The 20,382-nt window shown below is 45.4% G+C and overlaps 1 protein-coding gene across 1 annotated transcript in view; it reads left to right on the top strand.

Annotated features, from left to right (window-relative positions):
• Rad54l2 (RAD54 like 2) overlaps positions 1-17,921 on the top strand; it is an 88,946-nt gene extending 71,025 nt beyond the window's left edge. The window contains 10 exon segments of the mRNA XM_051139977.1: positions 533-651; positions 2,959-3,058; positions 4,089-4,294; positions 4,686-4,858; positions 5,914-6,003; positions 6,005-6,111; positions 9,484-9,683; positions 11,437-11,526; positions 13,965-14,057; positions 16,639-17,921. Of these exon segments, the coding sequence (XP_050995934.1) occupies positions 533-651; positions 2,959-3,058; positions 4,089-4,294; positions 4,686-4,858; positions 5,914-6,003; positions 6,005-6,111; positions 9,484-9,683; positions 11,437-11,526; positions 13,965-14,057; positions 16,639-17,633 (2,173 nt within the window). The 3' untranslated portion in view covers positions 17,634-17,921.
• Positions 17,922-20,382: the final 2,461 nt, after the last annotated feature.

The raw sequence follows: 20,382 nt of genomic DNA, 5'->3' as shown, positions 1-20,382 counted from the left end.
TTCCACCTGTGACAGTATGTGGCGATTCACACGTGCCCCCCTGGTTTTCACACTGCTTTTCAAGTCCCAGATCTCAAAATGTTTTGGAAACAGTCAAGTGGATCTGTCTCCATAGGAAGATACTTAAGCTCGCCTGTGGCCCATAGTTAGACTCATTTGTATCTCCATGTAGTATTGGGTTGCACTACTGAATACTACTAAGCATTGAGTTAAACCCCAGCATCTTCAGTGGAGAGGGTAAGGAATCAGAGAAATGTGTTTTGTTGTTTGGTTGTTTGGTTGGTTGGTCGCTTTGGCTGATTGGTTGGTTGGTTGTTTTTCTGTTTTGTTTTGTTTTTATGGGTTGGTAGTAATAAGTATATGATTAATTGTTCCTATAACGAGCTAGGGAGAATATCCTTGGTTGTTTTTGGTGGAGTTCCATTTTATAGGGAGTAGGTTGTGGGAGCTCTGTTTGGAAGGTTGCACAGGAGTATAAGAACAAAGGTTCCTTGGGGCTTGGGAGCCACCTGAATTACTTTTTCCCTTTCAGCCAGAGCCTTTCTACCTTGGCTCTCATCGAGGAGTTCCTAGGGAAACGAGACATGCCCTGTCTGCCTGGTGCTGAGGGGCAAGGAACACAGAAGTGGGTTCGAAATGTCAGCTACTTCCGTGAGTTTATTGCTGCTTTTATTTCTGGAGTCTTGGCAAGATGTATTTAAGGCCTTCCTTTCTTTCTCTCTTTTTTTCTCTTCTCTGACTCCATTCTTCTTCAAGTGTATAGAAATATATGATTAGTTAAGAAATAGGGAGACACTGAGAAGCAACTTTTAAGAAAGAAGCACTACTAGGACTGGAGAGATGGCGCAAGTGCTGGGATCAAAAACAGGTGTGGCCGTGCGCAGCTCCAAGATGGCTTCTAAGGAGAGCAAGTCACGGTGTAGGTGTGGCTGGAGGAACCTTCTAGGAAAGATGAGAATTTTGAACATTTAAAATCACTGTGGCCTAATGACCATCCAGGTCAGAGTGGGCATAAAGCTACATCATATTTTCTCTGTGGGGGAGCTAAATACCCCAAGAAGATAAAAAGTTTGGAAGTGTGTATGTGGGGGCAAAATTCTTTTTTTCAGAAGTGTAATTTATAGGTACATAACCATGTATATATTATAATATTAATATTTCATGAAAGACATGATGTGATTAAGAAAAAGTGTCTAAAAGGATTCCTTAAGTGAGTGACAATAAAAAAAATAAAAGTTGAGAAATATTGGCCCTATCCTGTTGACATTTGGGTGTTTGACCTGGGTATTGTAAGACAGCCAGGATTGTCCGTGGAGTTTTTTCCAACTTGATGTCAGTAGCATCTTCAATTTTGAGACCTAAGAATGTCTCCAGTCATTGCCAGATTGTTCCGTGAAGGTAGGAGGAGAAACAACCCTGAGAACCACTGGCCAAAAGAAATGATTTAGAAAAACGGAGATTCAGAGTTTGCGCATTCTATAGATTGTCCAGTGAGACAGCAGTGAGCTGAGCTTCAGTGTTACAAAACTCAAGTTGGAAAGTAGACTGGGTTCCTGCCTGAGAGCATTGGTGCCAGGCAACCAAAGCCAGGCCTCCTAGAACAGTAGTAATTCAGTGCCGCGGCTGGCAGCCATACCTTTGACGATGGTAGCCCTCTTCGCTTATGCTGCTTCATAATTGAAGGTGATATTTTTTCCCCTTGTTGAGTTTTGTCTTTTTGTTCTTTTATATATATATATATATATATATATATATATAATTTAACTTTAATCTATGTACATTGGTGTGAGGATGTTATATCTTGTAGTTACAGACAGTTGTAAGTTGCCATGTGGGTACTGGGAATAGAACCCGGGTCCTTCGGAAGAGCAGGCAGTGCTCTTAACCACTGAGCCACCTCTCCAGCCCTGTCTTTTTGTTCTTAATGAATGACATTATTTTAAGTCTTTTTTTGTTTTGTTTTGAGAAAGGATCTCGTTACATAGCCATGGTTTGCCTGGAACTCACTATGTAGAGTCGGCTGACCTCAGATTCTTGTTAGGGCTTGTTCTGCCTCTGCAGGGCTGGGACTCAAGTTACATCACTACACCTGATCTTTCTGGTCTTTTTTTCAATCTCTTAGCATCAAGAGCTTGAAAAAAAAAATGCCAGTCTATTGCTGGGCCTGGTGGCATAAAGTTAGCATTTAGAGGCTAAGGTAAGATGATTGTGCCTGGGCTGTGTAGTGACACTGTTTACAATACACAGAACCATTAGGGTGCCTGTGCTCACCGTGAGTATCAAATAAAGCTGGATGGCATTCTAAGTCAGCATTTCCTAAGTTCTGTGGGTGAATCTAAGGCACTCCGAGGTATGGATTCATTACAGGGGAAATGTATTTTATAGGTTATCTTTGGTTTTTGGTTATTGTAGACAGAGTTTCTCTGTGTAGTCCTGGCTGGCCCTGAACTCAGAGACCTGCCTGCCTCTGCCTCCTGAGTGATGGCATTTAAGGTGTGCCCCACCACTGCCTGGCTGTATTTCATAGTTTTGTGTTACATGTGAGAGTCATGTGAGTCGTTTCACAGTGTTGATGTCTAGAAATTATCATAGTCTGCCCGGTGGATAGATCTGAGCACTGTAGTCTGTCTGTTTGATTTCAAAACACATTTGCAGGGCTGGAAAGCTGGCTCAGAGGCTAAGAGCTCATGCTGTTCTTTGCAGAGGATCAAAATTCAGATCCTAGCATCCATGTCAAGCAGGTCACAAACATCTATAGCTCCCGCTCCAAGGGAATCCAATACCTATGGCCTCTGCAGACACCTGCACTCATATGTAAATACCCTCCACAGACACAGAAAGATATATACAATTAAAAATAAAGTAAATATTTTTTAAAACCCAAACATTTGCCCAGTGACTTTGCTGAGTTTCTCTGCCCTTATGTGTTCATTTTTGTTTGTCTTTCTTTTCCCCTAGGGCTAGATGGTAGCACCCCTGCCTTTGAGAGGGAGCGGCTCATTAATCAGTTCAATGATCCCAGCAACCTCACCACCTGGCTGTTCCTTCTCTCTACGAGGTGAGTTTATGCAATTTGCCACCTGGGCAGGTACCACAAAGGGTCATCTAATTCTGAGAAGGGATCTGCTCAGGTTTGTTATGGAGGTATCATACTGTCACAGCAGTCTCTGAGACCTTTATCAGTAATTGCCATAATTAGATTTTCTCTCAGGAGTGCTTTATGGCGAGGGGTGCTTTATCACACAGATAATGTGATCGATGTAAATAAAAACACTTTAAAAAGAAAGCACTCGGTGCCAGCAATCAGGAGGCAGGAGGATTTTGAGTTCAAGGCCACCATGAGCTCTGTCAGTGAGTCCTGCCTCAAAACAAACCAAACCAAAATAAATAAATTTAAAGTGTAGTGTAACTGTAAAAGGCTGGTGTTTTCTGTCTCATGACAAGTATCTTGCAGGCTCGGTAGCTTTCTACCAACATAATGTTCAACAGCATATGGGTTCTTTTTTGTTTGTTTGAAATAGGTTCTGATGTAGCTCATGCTGGTCGTTAGCTCCTGATCTTCCTACCCCTATAGCCCATACATTGGGACCACAGGCTTGTTTCACCCCTCCCAGTATATAGGAGTCTCTCTTCCCTTTTAGGTATTAAGGACCCGCACTCTGGAGCTACTGTGTAGGGTTTTTTTTTTTTTTTTTAAATCCCTTTTTGGTTTATTTATTATGTATACAGTGCACATCAGATCATATTATAGATGGCTGTGAGCCACCATGCGGTTGCTGGGAATTGAACTCGGGACCTCTGGAAGAGCAGTCGGTGCTCTTAACTGCTGAGCCATCTCTCCAGCCCTGTGTAGGGCTTTTTACCTTTTACAAAAGATGGAGAGCTGTAGACACTGTGCTATTGGACATCAGGGCACACATCTCAATGCTTGAGGAGCAAACATAGGGTTTAGCAGAACAACAAAATTCTTGAGTTTATTGTGTTTAAGACAAAGAGTGGTGCTGGGGTAGCAGTCACAGAGGGCAGAGCTCATTAGAAAAGCATCTGTACGACTAAGGGCTGTGTGGTTGTTGACTTCTGTTTTCAAGGGCCGGATGCTTGGGTGTGAATCTGATTGGTGCCAACCGAGTGGTGGTATTTGATGCTTCCTGGAACCCTTGCCATGATGCTCAGGCAGTATGTCGCGTATACCGTTATGGCCAGAAAAAGCCCTGCCACATCTACCGCCTTGTGGCTGATTATACTCTTGAAAAGAAGATCTATGACCGGCAGATTTCCAAGCAGGGCATGTCAGGTGGGCTATTTCCCAGCTTTTGCAGATGCACATCTATACCAGCTGCTCTCCTGTAAGGGATCGGGAATGTACAGGGAGCAGCAGGGCCTGGGAACACAGACAGGCTTTGAGTCACAGAATGCAGAAGTCCCGCCCATATCATTCTATCAGGTCACTAAGGAAATTGACCTCAAATTGTGGAAAGTAGGTTTAATAATAGAAGCTAGTAGTTTTTCTTCTGTGTTTCCATTTTTCCAGGATCCTCCACCTGTCCTTTGACATGTGGAAGACTTTGTATGTGGAAGACTTTTCCTTACTGTCAGTTAAAACACTTTCTCTCTGCTGACCTTTATAGAAGCGTTTTCAGTTGTCATTGATGTGCGCTGACTTTGTTCTTATCTTTTTTGGCTAGATCGGGTAGTGGATGATCTAAATCCAATGCTGAACTTCACCCGGAAGGAAGTGGAAAACCTGCTGCACTTTGTTGAGAAGGAGCCAGCTCCCCAAACATCTTTGGATATAAAGGGGATCAAGGAGTCAGTCTTGCAGCTTGCCTGTCTGAAGTTCCCTCACCTCATCACCAAGGTAAGAATCTAATGCACATGAAGCCCTTAGTATGACAGACTCCATCAACAAAGGCTTGTTTGCAAATCTGCTTCCTTCTGACATGGTGTTTAACACACACAGTGGGGCTGAAGTGTGACTGTGTTGCTTACCTCACCACCTCCAGGCCAGGCCAGACGACTTTGGAATGTTGACCTTTGTCAGCCATGTCCAGTCATCTGAGCTTTGTAACTCTCCCTAACAGAAAAGAAGGCTGCGTTCTGAATGCAGTTGAACTCTAACTCTCTGTTCTTTTGGTAGGAAATACATATAAACTTAGGCATTTGAAACTGGTACGAGGTTGGGGTTGTGAACTCTACTATTTATTTTTTTTAAGATTTAGTTTTACTTTTAGTTATGTGTATGTGTGTCTGTGTGGGTATGTGCACACGAGTGTAGTTACCTGTAGAGGCCAGAGGTGTTGGATCTCCTGGAGCTGGAGTTACAGGCTGTTACGAGCTGTCCAACATGGGTGCTGGGAACTGAACTTGGGTCCCCTGCAAGGTGGTATGTGCTCTTAACTCTTGTGTGAGGAGTGACATTGGAGACGGGGTTTCTCTGTGTAGCCTTGGCTATCCTCTGTGTAGACCAGGCTGTCCTTGGACTCACAGAGATCCTCTTGCCTCTGCCTCCCCAAGTGCTAGGATTACAGGCACATGCAACTACATCTGGTTGTACTCCTAACTCTTAATCAGAGCCATCTCTCCAGCCACTTTTTAATTTTTGAAAAGAGTACGTGTATGTGTTTACATATGTATGAACTCATGTGTCCAAAATGGCATGCATGTGGAGGTCAGAGAACAACTCTGTAAAGTTGATTTTTTTCTCCTTCTTGTATGTGCATTCTGGAAATTGAACTCAGATCACCAGCCTGTGAACTGTGCTATTGACAGAACCTGCTTGTTTGTCAATTAGCAGGCTTTTTTTTCAGTGTTGGAGACAACCAACCTCTTCTTGGTTCCAGAATAAGGCTCGCTGTACATCAGTTGTGTTTGTGCAAAGACTGGTAATTGAACTCAAATCTCCTGTGTCTCCAGGAGCCTTTTGAGCACGAGTCATTGCTCCTCAACCGAAAGGATCACAAACTGACCAAAGCCGAGAAGAAAGCAGCAAAGAAAAGCTATGAGGGAGGACAAGCGCACATCAATACCATATACCCGCCCATCGTATGCGCAGTATTATCCTGCCAGCGACCAGAGCCTGACCAGCATCCCTGCCTTCAGTCAGAGGAACTGGTGAGTTAACTGAAGGAAGAGGGTCTGGCTGTTCTAGACCCAAAGTCCTTTCATTCAGTTCCTGTTTCAATCAAAGGGAAAATCTACAACGTGTTCTTTAGCTGCTATAGAAGGGGGTCCTGCTCTAGGGTCAGGTGTCAAAGCAGTTCAGCTGCACGAGTGTTCTTCCTGCTCTAGTTTTGACTTCCTTGGCTGGGGAAATGAGCTGCTGATTTTGCCACTCAAAAGAGCCCTTCTGGTAGAATGGTATAAAACATATGTCTTTATTTATTTATTTTTTTTAATATTTATTTATTTATTATGTATGCAGTATTATGCCTTCATGTACTGCATGCCAGAAGAGGGCGCCAGATCTCATTGTGGATGGTTGTGAGCCACCATGTGGTTGCTGGGAATTGAACTCATGACCTCTGGAAGAGCAGTCAGTTCTCTTAATCGCTGAGCCATCTCTCCAGCCCCAAAACATATGTCTTTTGGTGCCAGCTTTGAGTCACATGGGAATGTATATACTAGCCCAGAAGGGTGTCTTCCTCACACATCATGACCAAAGAGACAGCTTCCTGCCAGGAGGGTTTGGTGAAGATGTTCAGCAGATAGAGTGTTCTGTATGCAAGCCTGAGGGCTCGAGGTCAATTCCTGAATCCTACATGTAAGTGGGAGGAGACCTCTGACTCACACACACACACACACACACACACACACACACACACACATACACATCGAATATATGCATACAAAATAATAATAATTTTTCCTTTATTATTCATTGAAAATTTACTGTGTTTAAAGCATTCACCCGTGGCGTAGCAGAGTGCATTTAAGTGCAAAGAACCAACGGAGCCATTCCAGGTCAAGTGTAGGAACACTCTTGAGAATGGGCACCAGGTAGTCAAAATGATGTGAGGTAGGGAACACCAGCAAATACAGCACTCTTTTTTTTTTTTTTTTTTTTTGTCTTTTTGTTTTTGAGACAGGGTTTCTTTGTGTAGCCTTAGCTGTCCTGGAAGTCACTTTGTAGGCCAGGCTGGCCTCAAACTCACAGCAATCAGCCTACCTCTGTCTCCCTGAATGCTGAGATTAAAGGCGTGTACCACCATGCCTAGCTCAAGTATAATACATTTTTAAAAATTTAGCAAAAGGAAGTTTCTTCACAAATCCTCAGTAAGAAGAGCAAATGTGGTGGTGTATACCTATAATCCCAGCACTCAGGATGTAGAGAGCCAGGAGGAGAATTTTAAGGTTAGCCTTGGTGAGTTTGAGGCCAGCCAAGAATATATAAGTGGTGGTGGTAGGAGGAAGGCAGACAGACAGACAGACAGAGTGAGGGAAGGGGAGGGAGGACTGGAGGGGCAGACAGACAGACAGACAGAGTGAGGGAAGGGGAGGGAGGACTGGAGGGGCAGACAGACAGACACACAGAGTAGGGAAGGGAGGGAGGACTGGAGGGGCAGACAGACAGACAGACAGAGTGAGGGAAGGGGAGGGAGGACTGGAGGGCAGACAGACAGACAGACAGAGTGAGGGAAGGGGAGGGAGGACTGGAGGGGCAGACAGACAGACAGACAGAGTGAGGGAAGGGGAGGGAGGACTGGAGGGGCAGACAGACAGACAGACAGAGGTGAGGGAAGGGGAGGGAGGACTGGAGGGGCAGACAGACCGACACACAGATGGGATGGAAGGGAAGGGGAGGGAGGACTGTAGGGGCAGACAGACAGACACACAGAGTGAGGGACGGGGAGGGAGGACAGGAGGGGCAGACAGACAGACACACAGAGTGAGGGACGGGGAGGGAGGACTGGAGGGGCAGACAGACAGACCACAGAGTGAGGGAAGGGGAGGGAGGACTGGAGGGGCAGACAGACAGACACACAGAGTGAGGGAAGGGGAGGGAGGACAGGAGGGGCAGACAGACAGACACACAGAGTGAGGGAAGGGGAGGGAGGACTGGAGGGGCAGACAGACAGACAGACAGAGTGAGGGAAGGGGAGGGAGGACTGGAGGGGCAGACAGACAGACACACAGAGTGAGGGAAGGGGAGGGAGGACTGGAGGGGCAGACAGACAGACACACAGAGTGAGGGAAGGGGAGGGAGGACAGGAGGGGCAGACAGACAGACACACAGAGTGAGGGAAGGGGAGGGAGGACTGGAGGGGCAGACAGACAGACAGACAGAGTGAGGGAAGGGAAGGGAGGACTGGAGGGGCAGACAGACAGACACACCAAGTGAGGGAAGGGGAGGGAGGACTGGAGGGGCAGACAGACAGACAGACAGAGTGAGGGAAGGGGAGGGAGGACTGGAGGGGCAGACAGACAGACAGACAGAGTGAGGGAAGGGGAGGGAGGACTGGAGGGGCAGACAGACAGACAGACAGAGTGAGGGAAGGGGAGGGAGGACTGGAGGGGCAGACAGACAGACACACAGAGTGAGGGAGGGGAGGGAGGACAGGAGGGGCAGACAGACAGCCACACAGAGTGAGGAAGGGGAGGGAGGACTGGAGGGGCAGACAGACAGACACACAGAGTGAGGGAAGGGGAGGGAGGACTGGAGGGGCAGACAGACAGACACACAGAGTGAGGGAAGGGGAGGGAGGACTGGAGGGGCAGACAGACATGCAGACGGAGTGAGGAGAAAGATGGTAGGTGGGTGGGTGGGTGGATGGATGGAGATATCTTGATCTTGAATCACTAATAGCTTTATCATATACAGTCATCTAGTTGACAGGAAGGTGAACCAGGAAGAATGCACCATTGACTGTGACATTTTGTCAGTAAGAGATGCACAGCCAGTTCTCTCTTTGGCTTTGTGCAGGGGTTTTGGTTGTGTGGTGGTCATAACTAGAGCAATACTATGGCGACTGACCCAAACAGGAGCCAGAAGCATCATGAAGAGTAATTTAGAGAAGCGAGGGGCATCTCTGTAGCTTAGTGAGGTTTGAGGTATGTGTGTAAGAGAGTCAGTGAGTGAGTAGAGATGCCTGAAGTTGGGTGGTATCAGACAGGTGAGCCAGAGGAAATTCTGCCCTTCAGATTTCAACTTAAATGGTATCAAGAACTTGCCCTTTGTTTTATGTTTTTGTATCCTTATCTTCCCTTTAGGTCTGATTCCTGCTGTAGATGGTCCAGTTTCTAGAGGAGCCGATGATGTCTTCCATCGCTGAAAGGCATCTAACTGCTTATCTCTGGAAAGCTTTGGCCTTCTTTCCCTGCTGCTGTGATATTTCAGTCATGCCTCTAGTCTCCTTTAGAATGGACTAGCCTCTGCATGTTCTTCCGGTGCTTCTCTCAACAACAGCTAAGGGTACAGGGCTTGGCAATCTAGTAGTTCAGAGGCAGTTCTGCCTAAGTGTACGCGTGCTTGTCTTTTTCTTGCAGGCAGCCAACACTGAAGGGTGATGAAAAGCCTGTGGCCAGTGTTCGTCCTGTACAGTCCACCCCCATCCCCATGATGCCCCGGCATGTCCCACTCAGTGGCAGTGTAAGCTCTGCCTCCAGTACAAATCCATCCATGAATTTCCCCATCAACTACTTGCAGAGAGCAGGAGTCCTCGTGCAGAAAGTGGTCACCACAACAGGTTGGGAATTCCTGCTTTCTACTCTGGGGCTGCTGACTGTCTGTCTGCCTATCTTATCTATCTCTTTACATTAACTCTTCTTCTGTGTGTGTGTGTGTGTGTGTGTGTGTGTGTGTGTGTGTGTGTGTGTGTGTGTGTGTGTTGCTTGCATGTATATAAGTGCACCACATGTGGACCTGGTGTCTGCAGAGGTCAGAACTGAGGTTGTAGACGGTTGTGAACCACTGTGTGGGCACTAGGAACTGATTGGTCCTCTGCAATAACAGGAGTTGCTCTTAATAATTTATTTTGTGTTCATGTGTGTGCCACAGTGTTCATGTGGGCCCTGGGCATCAAACTCAGGTTGTCAGGCTTGACAGCAAAGTACTTTTACTCACCAAGCCATCTTACTGGCCCAATGTTGTCTTTTGTAACTTGATTTTGTTTATTCAGGAAGTGTTCATTAAATACCTTTTGTGTAGACCTTACCATATTTGGCACTATAGGTAAAAATGAAGATTCCCTGATCTTGAAGAATTTGCATACTGGTAAAAATCTCTCTCGCTCCCTCTCCCCCCACCACTTGCCTCTTTCTTTCTTCCTGTCTTCCTTCCTTTTTTCTTTTTTCTTTTCTTTCTTTCTTTTTTTGTTTGTTTGTTTGTTTTATTTTTTGGTTTTTTGAGACAAGGCTTCTCTGTGTAATAGCCCTGGCTGTCCTGGAATTCTCTGTGTAGACCAGGCTGGCCTCGAACTCAGAGATCCACCTGCTTCTGCCTGCCACCTCCACCTCCTCCCACCCCCAAGTGATGGGATTAAAGGCATGTGCCACCACTACCCAGTGGGGGAAAATTTTTTTTTTTTAAATAAATGAATTGTCCCCCGCCCCTTAAGACAGTGTAGCTTTTGCTGTCCTAGACTCATTTTCTAGGCCAGGCTGGCCTTGAACTCACAGAGTTCCATCAGCCTCTGCCTCCCAGAGTGCTGGGGTTACAGGCATGTGCCACCATGTCCTGCTCTCAGCTGAATCTTAAAATGACTCCTATACTTTTAGGAGCTGTGGGGCAATGCCAGTAAGGAAGATTGTGCCACTTCTGGGGCCTAAAAGGGTGTGGAATGCATTCAGACAGTTCATGGTGGAGAAAAACAGAAACGGTCATTCAAACTCATTTTTTTTCTAAACTAAAACTGTATGAATTAAAAAAAAATATTTATTTATAGCTGGGCGTGGTGGTGCATGCCTTTAATCCCAGCACTTGGGAGGCAGAGGCAGGCAGATTGCTGTGAGTTCGAGGCCAGCCTGGTCTACAAAGTGAGTCCAGGACAGACAGAGAAACCCTGTCTCGAAAAACAAACAAACAAAAAGTATTTACTTATTAAGTATACAGTGTTTTGCCTGCATGTACACCAGAAGAGGACACCAGATCTCATTATAGGTGGTTGTGAGCCACCATGTGTTTGCTGGGAATTGAACTCAGGATCTTTGGAAGAGCAAGCAGTGCTCTTAACCTCTGAGCCATCTCTCCAGTCCCCTTATGAATTTTTAATTAAAGCAAAGGAAGTAGATCAGGAAGATGACCAAACTTCTAAGCAGTTTTGGTTTTCATAGTATTCTTTGATGAGACAGTTATGAAAGGTTCTTTTTGCTTTACCATCTGATTCTCACTCTACAGAAAGGCTCTGGGATAGGACCTGGGATGAACGCGAGACTTTAAGTTTCCTTCTTTTCTTCAGTCAAGCCCTGTGTCATCTAAATGCAACATCTGTTTTTCACTAGATATTGTTATTCCTGGACTCAACAGCTCCACAGATGTTCAGGCAAGAATCAATGCTGGTGAGAGCATCCATATCATCCGGGGGACGAAAGGTGAGAACCTAGCCAAGGCCTTTGAGAATGCTGAGCTGAGAATCAGAATAAATACTTAGGGTTTAAGTTAGAGAGGGCATAGGAAGCATCCCATAAGAGCTTCGCAATTGAGAGAAGCGTGAGAAGATGGCATTTCTATGAGCTGGCGTTTAACTTAGAGCTTAATTGTTAGTGGCTTAAAAGAAGGAAATTGGAGATCTCATGTTACTGTTTCTTTTGCTTTAATGGGAAGTCTTTGGGTGAATATTCATAAAGAGACCAAAACTGAGGGAAAGTATTGTGGAGTGGGTTGTAAGCCAGCATATGTGCTGTTGTGTCATTTATACACAATTTCTTTGATCCACAGTGGTGGTCCCAAGTTAGGAATTAGTGCAGATGGGTTGCACAACAGACTTTTTAGTGTGGAAATTTTTAAAAGTCCAATATGACGCTACATGTAGCAACGCATGCCTGTAGACTCAGCACTTGGGTGGCAGAGGCAGGCAGACCTCTGTGAGTTCAAGCCCAGCTTGATCTATCTAGTGATTTCCAGGACAGCTCTAGCTATATAGTGAGACTCTGTCTCAAAACAAAGTGAAACAAAACAAAACAAACAAACAAACAGAAAACAGTAAATAAATAGCCAAGTATGTTTCTGGTATCCTTACAGAGGAAGATGAGATCACTTAAAATGGAAAAGATGGACTAAATGTGTCAAGATACAAATAACTGAGCTTGTTTCTACAGTAGTGCGTTTTTTTGTTGTTGTTTGTGTGTTTTGTGGTTTTTGTTGTTTTTTGAGACAGGGTCTGTGTAGACCAGGCTGGCCTTGACCTCACAGAGGTCCAGATGCATCACCATACCCAGCCTCATAGTAGTCTGTAATTGAGTTCCATCCTCTATGAGGCTGCTTGAGGCTTTATGTTTAGGAAGATTTTGCCCTAGTCTCTGCTGGATCAAGTACCTTTAGGCTTAGAGGAAAAGTTCCACAAAGACAGAGATAGACACAGATGACAGCCTAGCCTTACCTGAGCTCTTCTTGGTGTAGAACCCCAGCCTTTTAACTATGCTCTCCTTAGAGCAGGGATTGGCAAACAGTGAGCCATGTGTGTCATGTCCAGCCTGCTTCTAGTACTATACCTGAAATCTAAGGTGTATTTTACTTTTTTTGTTGTTTTGTGATTTATTTTTTTATTTTTTATTTTTTTTTTTTTTGTTGGTTTGGTTTTTTTTTTTTTTTGAGAAAGGGTTTCTCTGTGTTCGCCTTGGCTGTCTATGTTCAACTTGCTTTGTAGACTAGGCTGGCCTCAAATTCACAGAGATCTGCCTGCCTCTGCCTCCCGAGTGCTGAGATTATAGGCTCACGAGCTACCAAGCCCAGCTGTATTTTTATATTTTTAATTAGTGCAAAAAAGAGGAAAACTAAGGGGAAAAAAATCAAGAGTAATATTTTGTGATGTGGAAATTGTACAAAATTCACATTTTCTTTTCCAAGATAATTTTATTTAAAGTGAAACAATAATGCAGGTTAAAAAAGAGGTGTAAGGCCTGGGAGATGACTCAACAGGTAAAGCCATCACACCTGAGTTTCGCTCCTGGGTCCCACATGACAGAAGCAGCAAACTGACTTCTACTAGTTGTTCTCACACACCACACAATAAATAAACAAATGTAATTAAAAGGTTGTTTTTAATTCTTTAAAATTTTAATTTATGGGCTGAAGAGATGGCCCATCAGTTAAGAGCACTGGCTGCTCCTCCAGAGGTCCTGAGTTCAATTCCCAGCATCCACATGGTGCCTCACAACCACTTACAATGTGATCTGATGCCCTCTTCTGGCCTGCAAGTATACATGCAGATACAGCACTCATATACATTAAATAAAGACATCTTATAAAAAATTGTATGTGTGTGGCTGCCTTGCCTGCATATATGTCTGTCTGTAGGGCATCAGATCTCCTAGAACTAAAGAAAAACAAGACAGGTTTGTGCCTTGTGAGAACAGAGAATAGGTCCTGAATTTCCTCAGCTGAGCATTAGAGGATACTGAAGCAGTCAGGGCCCATTTTCCACACCAAAAAGAGGATCCAGACCAGAGGGCCCGAGAGCACAGAGCTTGCTTTTCACAGGTCCTACTTAACTTCCTCCATTGCTTTGGTACTTTCTGGAGTAGTTACCTGCGTTCTTTTTTAGAGGTAAAGCTCCACAAGACGCGCTTTTTGTCTTAAGCAGTCAAGTGTTAAAACGACTTGGTGTGTGGTGGGTTTGCGATTCATATTTATGGAATAGATGAATTATTATGAACCCAGAATTCAGTATCCTCCCTTATCGCAGGAGCCTGTGCGTGCACCCGTGGGTGCGGGTAAGCTCTAATCTCAGAGGGCTTTCCAGCCCATGGAGTTTCTTAGGGCTGCCTGTATTCCATGCAGGCTCCTGACGGTCTGTCTTGTAATCTCCTAGGGACATACATCCGCACCAGTGATGGCCGCATCTTTGCTGTCCGGGCGACTGGCAAACCAAAGGCCCCTGAAGACGGTCGGATGGCTGCCTCAGGTGTGGTGGACTTTCAGTTTCTATTGACTACACAACATCTGTTCAGTTTATTTATAATTAATGTACTTTTTAAATAAATAACATATATAAGATTTATAATTATATAGGAATAAGTGATGAAAAATGTTTTATCTCCTCCTTCTCCCAGCCAGCTATTGGTTTTCCATAGAGGTTCTTCTCTTTGTTGTTTTACAGAGATTTTATATGTGCTAAAGGGTTGTGGGTGCATATACAGATAATAATAATAATAAGAAGAAGAATAGTTTTTTATTGCATTTTAAAAATAAATGCTACTATACTATACTATATAATATATACTATATATACACACACTATATATACACTATATATACACACACATATATATAATATGTATGTGTATATATAATATACTCTTTTTCACACACTAGTGATATACTTCATTTCTTATCCTTTGTTCTAGATATGCCTTGATGGAAGTTTACCGTTGATTTACATTTAGATTGTTAGTACTGGCATGTGAGTGTATTTGGGACACATTCCTAGAATTAGGATTTGGGGGGCCGGGCAGTGTGATGCATACCTTTAATCCCAGCACTGAACAGGCAGAGGCTGGTCTACAGAGCTAGTTTCAAGACACCCAGGGCTATACAGAGAAACTGTTTGGGGGAGGGGACTAGGTAGAGGCTGGAGAGATGGCTCAGTAGTTAAGAGCGCCGGCTGCTCTTCCAGAGGTCCTGGGTTCAATACCCAGCAACCACATAGTGGCTCACAACCACCTATGATAAGATCTGGTGCCCTCTTCTGGCATGTAGACAGAGTACTATATATAGTGTATACATAATAAATAAACCTAGGGTGCTGGAGAGATGGCTCAGAGGTTAAGGGCACCGACTGCTGTTCCAAAGGTATTGAGTTCAATTCCCAGCAACCACATGGTGGCTCACAACCATCTATAATGTGATTTGATGCCCTCTTCTGGCCTGCAGGTGCATATGCAGGCATAACACTGTATAGATAATAATAAATAAATATATCTTTTTAAAATAAATAAATAAATAAATAAAAACAAACAAAAAAAAGTAGGGTTTTTGGTGAAGGGTGTATCCATGGCAAATGAACAATGTTTCAAGCTTTTGACAAGCTCTCCTCAGTAGACGTGGTTTTTATGAATTATCCCGCCACTGAGATAGGAGAGCTAGACTATCCCTGACTTCACTGGTCTGGCCTTCATCCATGGTTGGAAGAAGGGAACTATTGAGTGTCTATATTTCCTGCACTTCAACCCAAGGGCTGTTAATTTCTTATTAATCTTCTGGCTTTTCTTGCCTTTATTCTATGTGAATCATTTGTAAGCTAAAGATACCATGCTATTTTATCCATACATAACATCCATCTCTCTTTTTAAAAAATATTTATTTACTTTTTTTATATATATGCCTCTCCTTCCCAAGGTCTGGGATTAAAGGTGTCTACCGCCACTCCTTGGCAATAGTGCGCATATATATATTAGTGACAGGGTTTCTCTGTGTAGCCCTTGCTGTCCTGGACTCCATTGTGTAGACCAGGCTGGCCTTGAACTCACAGAGCTCTGCCTGCCTCTGCCTTCTGAACACTGGGGTCAAAAAGGTATATACCACCATGCCTACCACAAATGGTGCACACTTTTAATCCCAGCATTCAGGAAGCAGAGGCAGGCAGATTGCTGTGAGTTTGAGGCCAGCCTGGTCTGCATAGTGAGCACCAAGACAGCTAGGTATACATAACAAGACCTGGCCTCCAAAAGAAGGCTTCCCAGTATTTCATACCCATTGTCTCATAGGATTTGCTTTGCAGAATTGTTCAGACAAGGAAACTGAGGAAAGCACACGTCTTTTTATGGATGATTAGGGTCATGTATTAGGTTTATTGCTGCTATGATAAAATGCCTGGGGAGAAAAAAATTTAAGGGAGGAAAAATTTATTTTAGCTTATAGTTCAAGGGGTACAGTTCATAAGGGAGTGATGGCAGCAGTAGTTTGAGGCAGCTGGTTACCTCTGTCCACTGACAGGAAGAAGTGGTAAATGCCAGCGCTCTGCTTACTTTCTCACACCTTATCCCATGAAAGGATGCTGCACACAGGTAACATGGGTTCTTCCACCTCAGTTAACTTAATCTACAAACTCCCTCACAGCATGCCCAGAGTTGTCGCCTAGTTATTCTTGATCCTGGTCAGTTGACAGTCAGTAGAAACTATTACAACTTGTTTCTGGAATCTGAAGATTTCTGTTTTTGAGACTGGGGAAAGTTGACTGGATGGTGTTTAAATAACAATGAGAATTACACGTTTTTGGTTTTTTTTGTTTTTTGTTTTTGTTTGTTTTTCGAGTCACGGTTTCTCTGTGTAGACTTGGCCATCCTGGACTCACTTTGTAGACCAGGCTGGCCTCGAACTCACAGCGACCCGCCTGCCTCTGCCTCCCGAGTGCTGGGATTAAAGGCGTGCGCCACCACGCCCGGCCCGAGAATTACACGTTTTACCCTTAATAGACTTGTTATTCCTTTAATCCTTCTTTTTTTCCCTTTCCATCCTGGTTTCAGTTACCTGTATTTTATCTCCAGGTTCCCAGGGGCCTTCTCTTGCGTCCACAAGCAATGGCAGACACAGTGCCTCATCACCCAAAGCCCCTGACCCCGAGGGGCTGGCCAGGCCCGTCTCTCCTGACAGCCCAGAAATCATCAGTGAACTCCAGCAGTATGCAGATGTGGCCGCTGCTCGGGAATCCCGTCAGAACTCCCCAAGCATCAGTGCTGCCCTGCCTGGCCCCCCGGCCCAGCTTACGGACAGTGGCACCATCCCTGGGACAGCTCTTGGAACTGAGCCATGCCTTGGGGGTCATTGCCTCAGTAGTTCCCTCTTGGTGACTGGCCAGCCCAGTGGTGGCAGGCACCCAGTGCTGGACTTAAGGGGCCACAAACGAAAGTTGGCCACTCCATCTGCCACCCAGGAGTCAGTCCGTCGGCGGTCCAGGAAGGGCCATTTGCCAGCCCCCGTGCAGCCCTATGAACACGGGTATCCAGTCTCTAGCGGGTTTGCCATGCCACCCGTCTCCTTAAATCATAACCTCACCACCCCCTTCACCTCCCAGGCTGGGGAGAATTCCCTGTTTATGGGCAGTAACCCCTCCTACTACCAGCTGTCCAATCTGCTGGCAGATGCCCGCCTGGTGTTCCCAGTGACTACTGACCCTCTGGTGCCAGCAGGCCCTGTCAGTTCCTCTTCCACGGCTACCTCAGTCACTGCCAGCAACCCCTCCTTCATGCTCAACCCCTCTGTGCCAGGGATACTACCCAGCTATTCACTCCCATTCTCGCAGCCACTCCTGTCCGAGCCTAGGATGTTTGCACCTTTTCCTTCCCCTGTCTTGCCCAGCAACCTTTCGCGGGGCATGTCTGTCTACCCAGGCTATATGTCCCCACATGCAGGCTACCCAGCTAGTGGCCTCCTCCGGTCCCAGGTGCCTCCATTTGACTCCCATGAGGTTGCGGAGGTGGGATTCAGCTCCAATGATGATGAGGATAAAGATGATGATGTGATAGAGGTCACAGGGAAGTAGCTAGGAAGCCCCTTCCCACCTCACCTGGGGCCCCTAGCAGGTTGCCCACCAAACTGGAAGGCAGTGAACCTGGTTTTCTGAAAATAGGGTACTTGGAAGGAGGAAAAAGAAGACAAAGAGTGGTTGGCCATAATGGCAGGCTCTACTGCTGTTTATTAGAAGAAAGAAAAGAAACAAACAAAAGACCCCAGAAATTCCAACAGAGCCCATAATAGTGGGAAATCAGGGACCGAAAACAGGGATGGAGGTGTACGGCAGCCTGCCTCTTTCTTCCGGCCTTTCACACGCTGTCTGTACGCCCACCTCAGTGTAGAAGCTCAAGTCCCATTCTGCCTTTGGGAATATCTCTTCCAAGAGGTCTGCCTTACTGAGTTACTTAGTTTGGCCTGGGGAATGGGAGAAGAGTAAGGGTGGGCATGGGGAGCAGACTGCCATTCCATGTGAAGTGGTGTCTTCAGGAGGTTGGAAGTAAGCAGACCAGGGTGTGTGTGTGTGTGTGTGTGTGTGTGTGAGAGAGAGAGAGAGAGAGAGAGAGAGAGAGAGAGCGAGCAGATCAAGGGGGGAGGAGAGGGAGGGGAAACTAAGAGGTGAACTGAAAAGGAATGAACGTACCTTCTTGATGTGTAAGTCAGAGTGGTGGTTTATGGCTACTGAGTGACCATCCAAGTAAGTCCAGGAGAGGAGCCGTGAGAGCCACAGTTCCCTTCCAGTCAGGTGACAAGACTCAAGGCCCTAGTCCCACATTTGTTTTTAACTTGGGGAGAAATCATGAGAAAGCAAGTGTTTCCCATCTCTGAGCAGATGCCCCTTTCTACATGGGCTAGAAGTGTGCTGCAGTGTGAGGGTGCCTAGAGAAGACCTGTGCGTCAGGGCAGAGCTAGGCCCTGTAGCTGCCTTTCCTCCTCTCCCCTCCCTGTTAGAGAGCTCTACATTAATTTATTTCTTATGAGCAATTATTTATTATTTTCATTTGGGGCAGGGCTGGAGGGGGAGGTTATAAGGAAGATAAGAGATAGTGAATTCTAAGGTATTCCAGACCCCCTAACTGCTGGTTAAAAAAAAAAAAAAAAAAAAAAAAAAAAGCTCCCAGATGGATGGTGAATTAATTGACCAGGGAAAGAGAATTAGAATTAACCAAGAATTAGACTATAAACAGCTCTGTTGTGGGGAAGTGGCCTGTCAGGAAAATCAGGGAGCCCTGAGACTGGCTAGTTGGGGGTGGTGAGACTCATTCCACAGAAATTGACACTTGGGATCATGGACTTTGCTGCTGCGAAGTAAGTAACCTCCACATCTGGAACTGTCTTGTGTGATGATTTTACAGGCCCAGTCTCTGCTGAAGGGTGAAGCTGTGGACAGGTAGCTGCTGGGTTGAGGTGATGGCCTCTTGACTTAAGAGTTGGGAGTTGCCTTGGCTTCCCTAGCACAGCATGTGATCATTGTGGGCCTGCTTTCTGGCACCTCCAGCCCTTTCTCTATAGGAGCCTTAAGTCTGGCTTACCTTTTAAAAGGATGAGAATACACAAGTCCTTCTGGTCTCCTGCCCTTGTTCCAAATGGCAGGACAGGGGTATCTAGTGCTTAACATAAACACTGGCTGTTTTCTATTATTGGTGTGTGCTGTGTCTGTAGCCCTCTGAGCCCCAATCTTTCCCACACAGTTCTTTGTGATGAATAACTCCTGTCTGGCTTTACCATCTTCCTTTGACTCCAGCGTGGTTGGGCAACTGCTGGATCTGACTCCTAGTCCAAGAACTATCTCAACCTCCTGTGGCTCTTGACTGGCAACTTCCCATTTGCAGGGAAGGAGGGGGCTTAAAGGGAGACACTATGGCATTGTCCCTGAGAGGCAAGACGATAGGTGGCCAGTGAGGGCGGGGCGTGTGCTGACCAGTAACACCCCAAGTAGAACTTGAGCTTTTTTTCTGTGTTTTCCTGTCAGACACTTAACTCTTCTACTCATAGAAGCCTTAGATCTACGATTTAGCTATGCAAATTATTTTAAGAATTTAAAAATAGCAGTTCCAACCAGTGCTTTCTCTGTCAAATGTAGCCCAAGAATGGATAGTCAAGGCATTTAATTGGAGCGGGCTGTTAGGTTAGGCAAGGTGCAGTGGAAATGAGCTAGTCCAGATTCTATAATTTGCAGAACGCACTCAGAACTTGGGTTACATGGATGCCTCTCAGACCTTCGAACACTGAGCTCACAGATTTATCTGTGTGTGTGTGTGTGTGTGTGTGTGTGTGTGTTTTACACGGATGCCTCTCAGACCTTCGAACACTGAGCTCACAGATTTATCTGTTTGTGTGTGTGTATGTCTCTGTTTTACATGGATGCCAATCAGACCTTCGAACACTGAGCTACCAGAGTTGTGTGTATGTATGCCCTGCTAGCCAGGGAAATGTGTTTTTTGTGTGTGTGTGTGTGTGTGTTCATAGATATGAAATTACAAGAAATCATTTCAGTAGGGAACTGAAACCAGTCAGTTTTTAAGCTGCAGAAAGTAAATGGGTATTCTGAGAGGTAGCATGTATGTGCTTTATAGTCTGTCATTCCAGAGCTTGGAACTCACTTCAGCTTAGCAATAGCCATTACTCTAGGCAGGTCTCCTGGCTAAAGAAGGCATTTTGTGATAATGTGCAGCTTCTGTAGCGTGGGGGTGGCAGTGAGATCGTGGGAGGTTGAATTGCTTATTAGTTCCATGGGCTTTAGCGCCCCCCACCCCCACACACAATCCCAAACAAACCTA

Source organism: Acomys russatus, chromosome 32 (genome assembly GCF_903995435.1).
Source record: "Acomys russatus chromosome 32, mAcoRus1.1, whole genome shotgun sequence".
Taxonomy (NCBI): Eukaryota; Metazoa; Chordata; class Mammalia; order Rodentia; family Muridae; genus Acomys; species Acomys russatus.
Note: the sequence above shows the minus strand (reverse complement) of the source record. Positions and strands in the feature narration are given on the sequence as shown.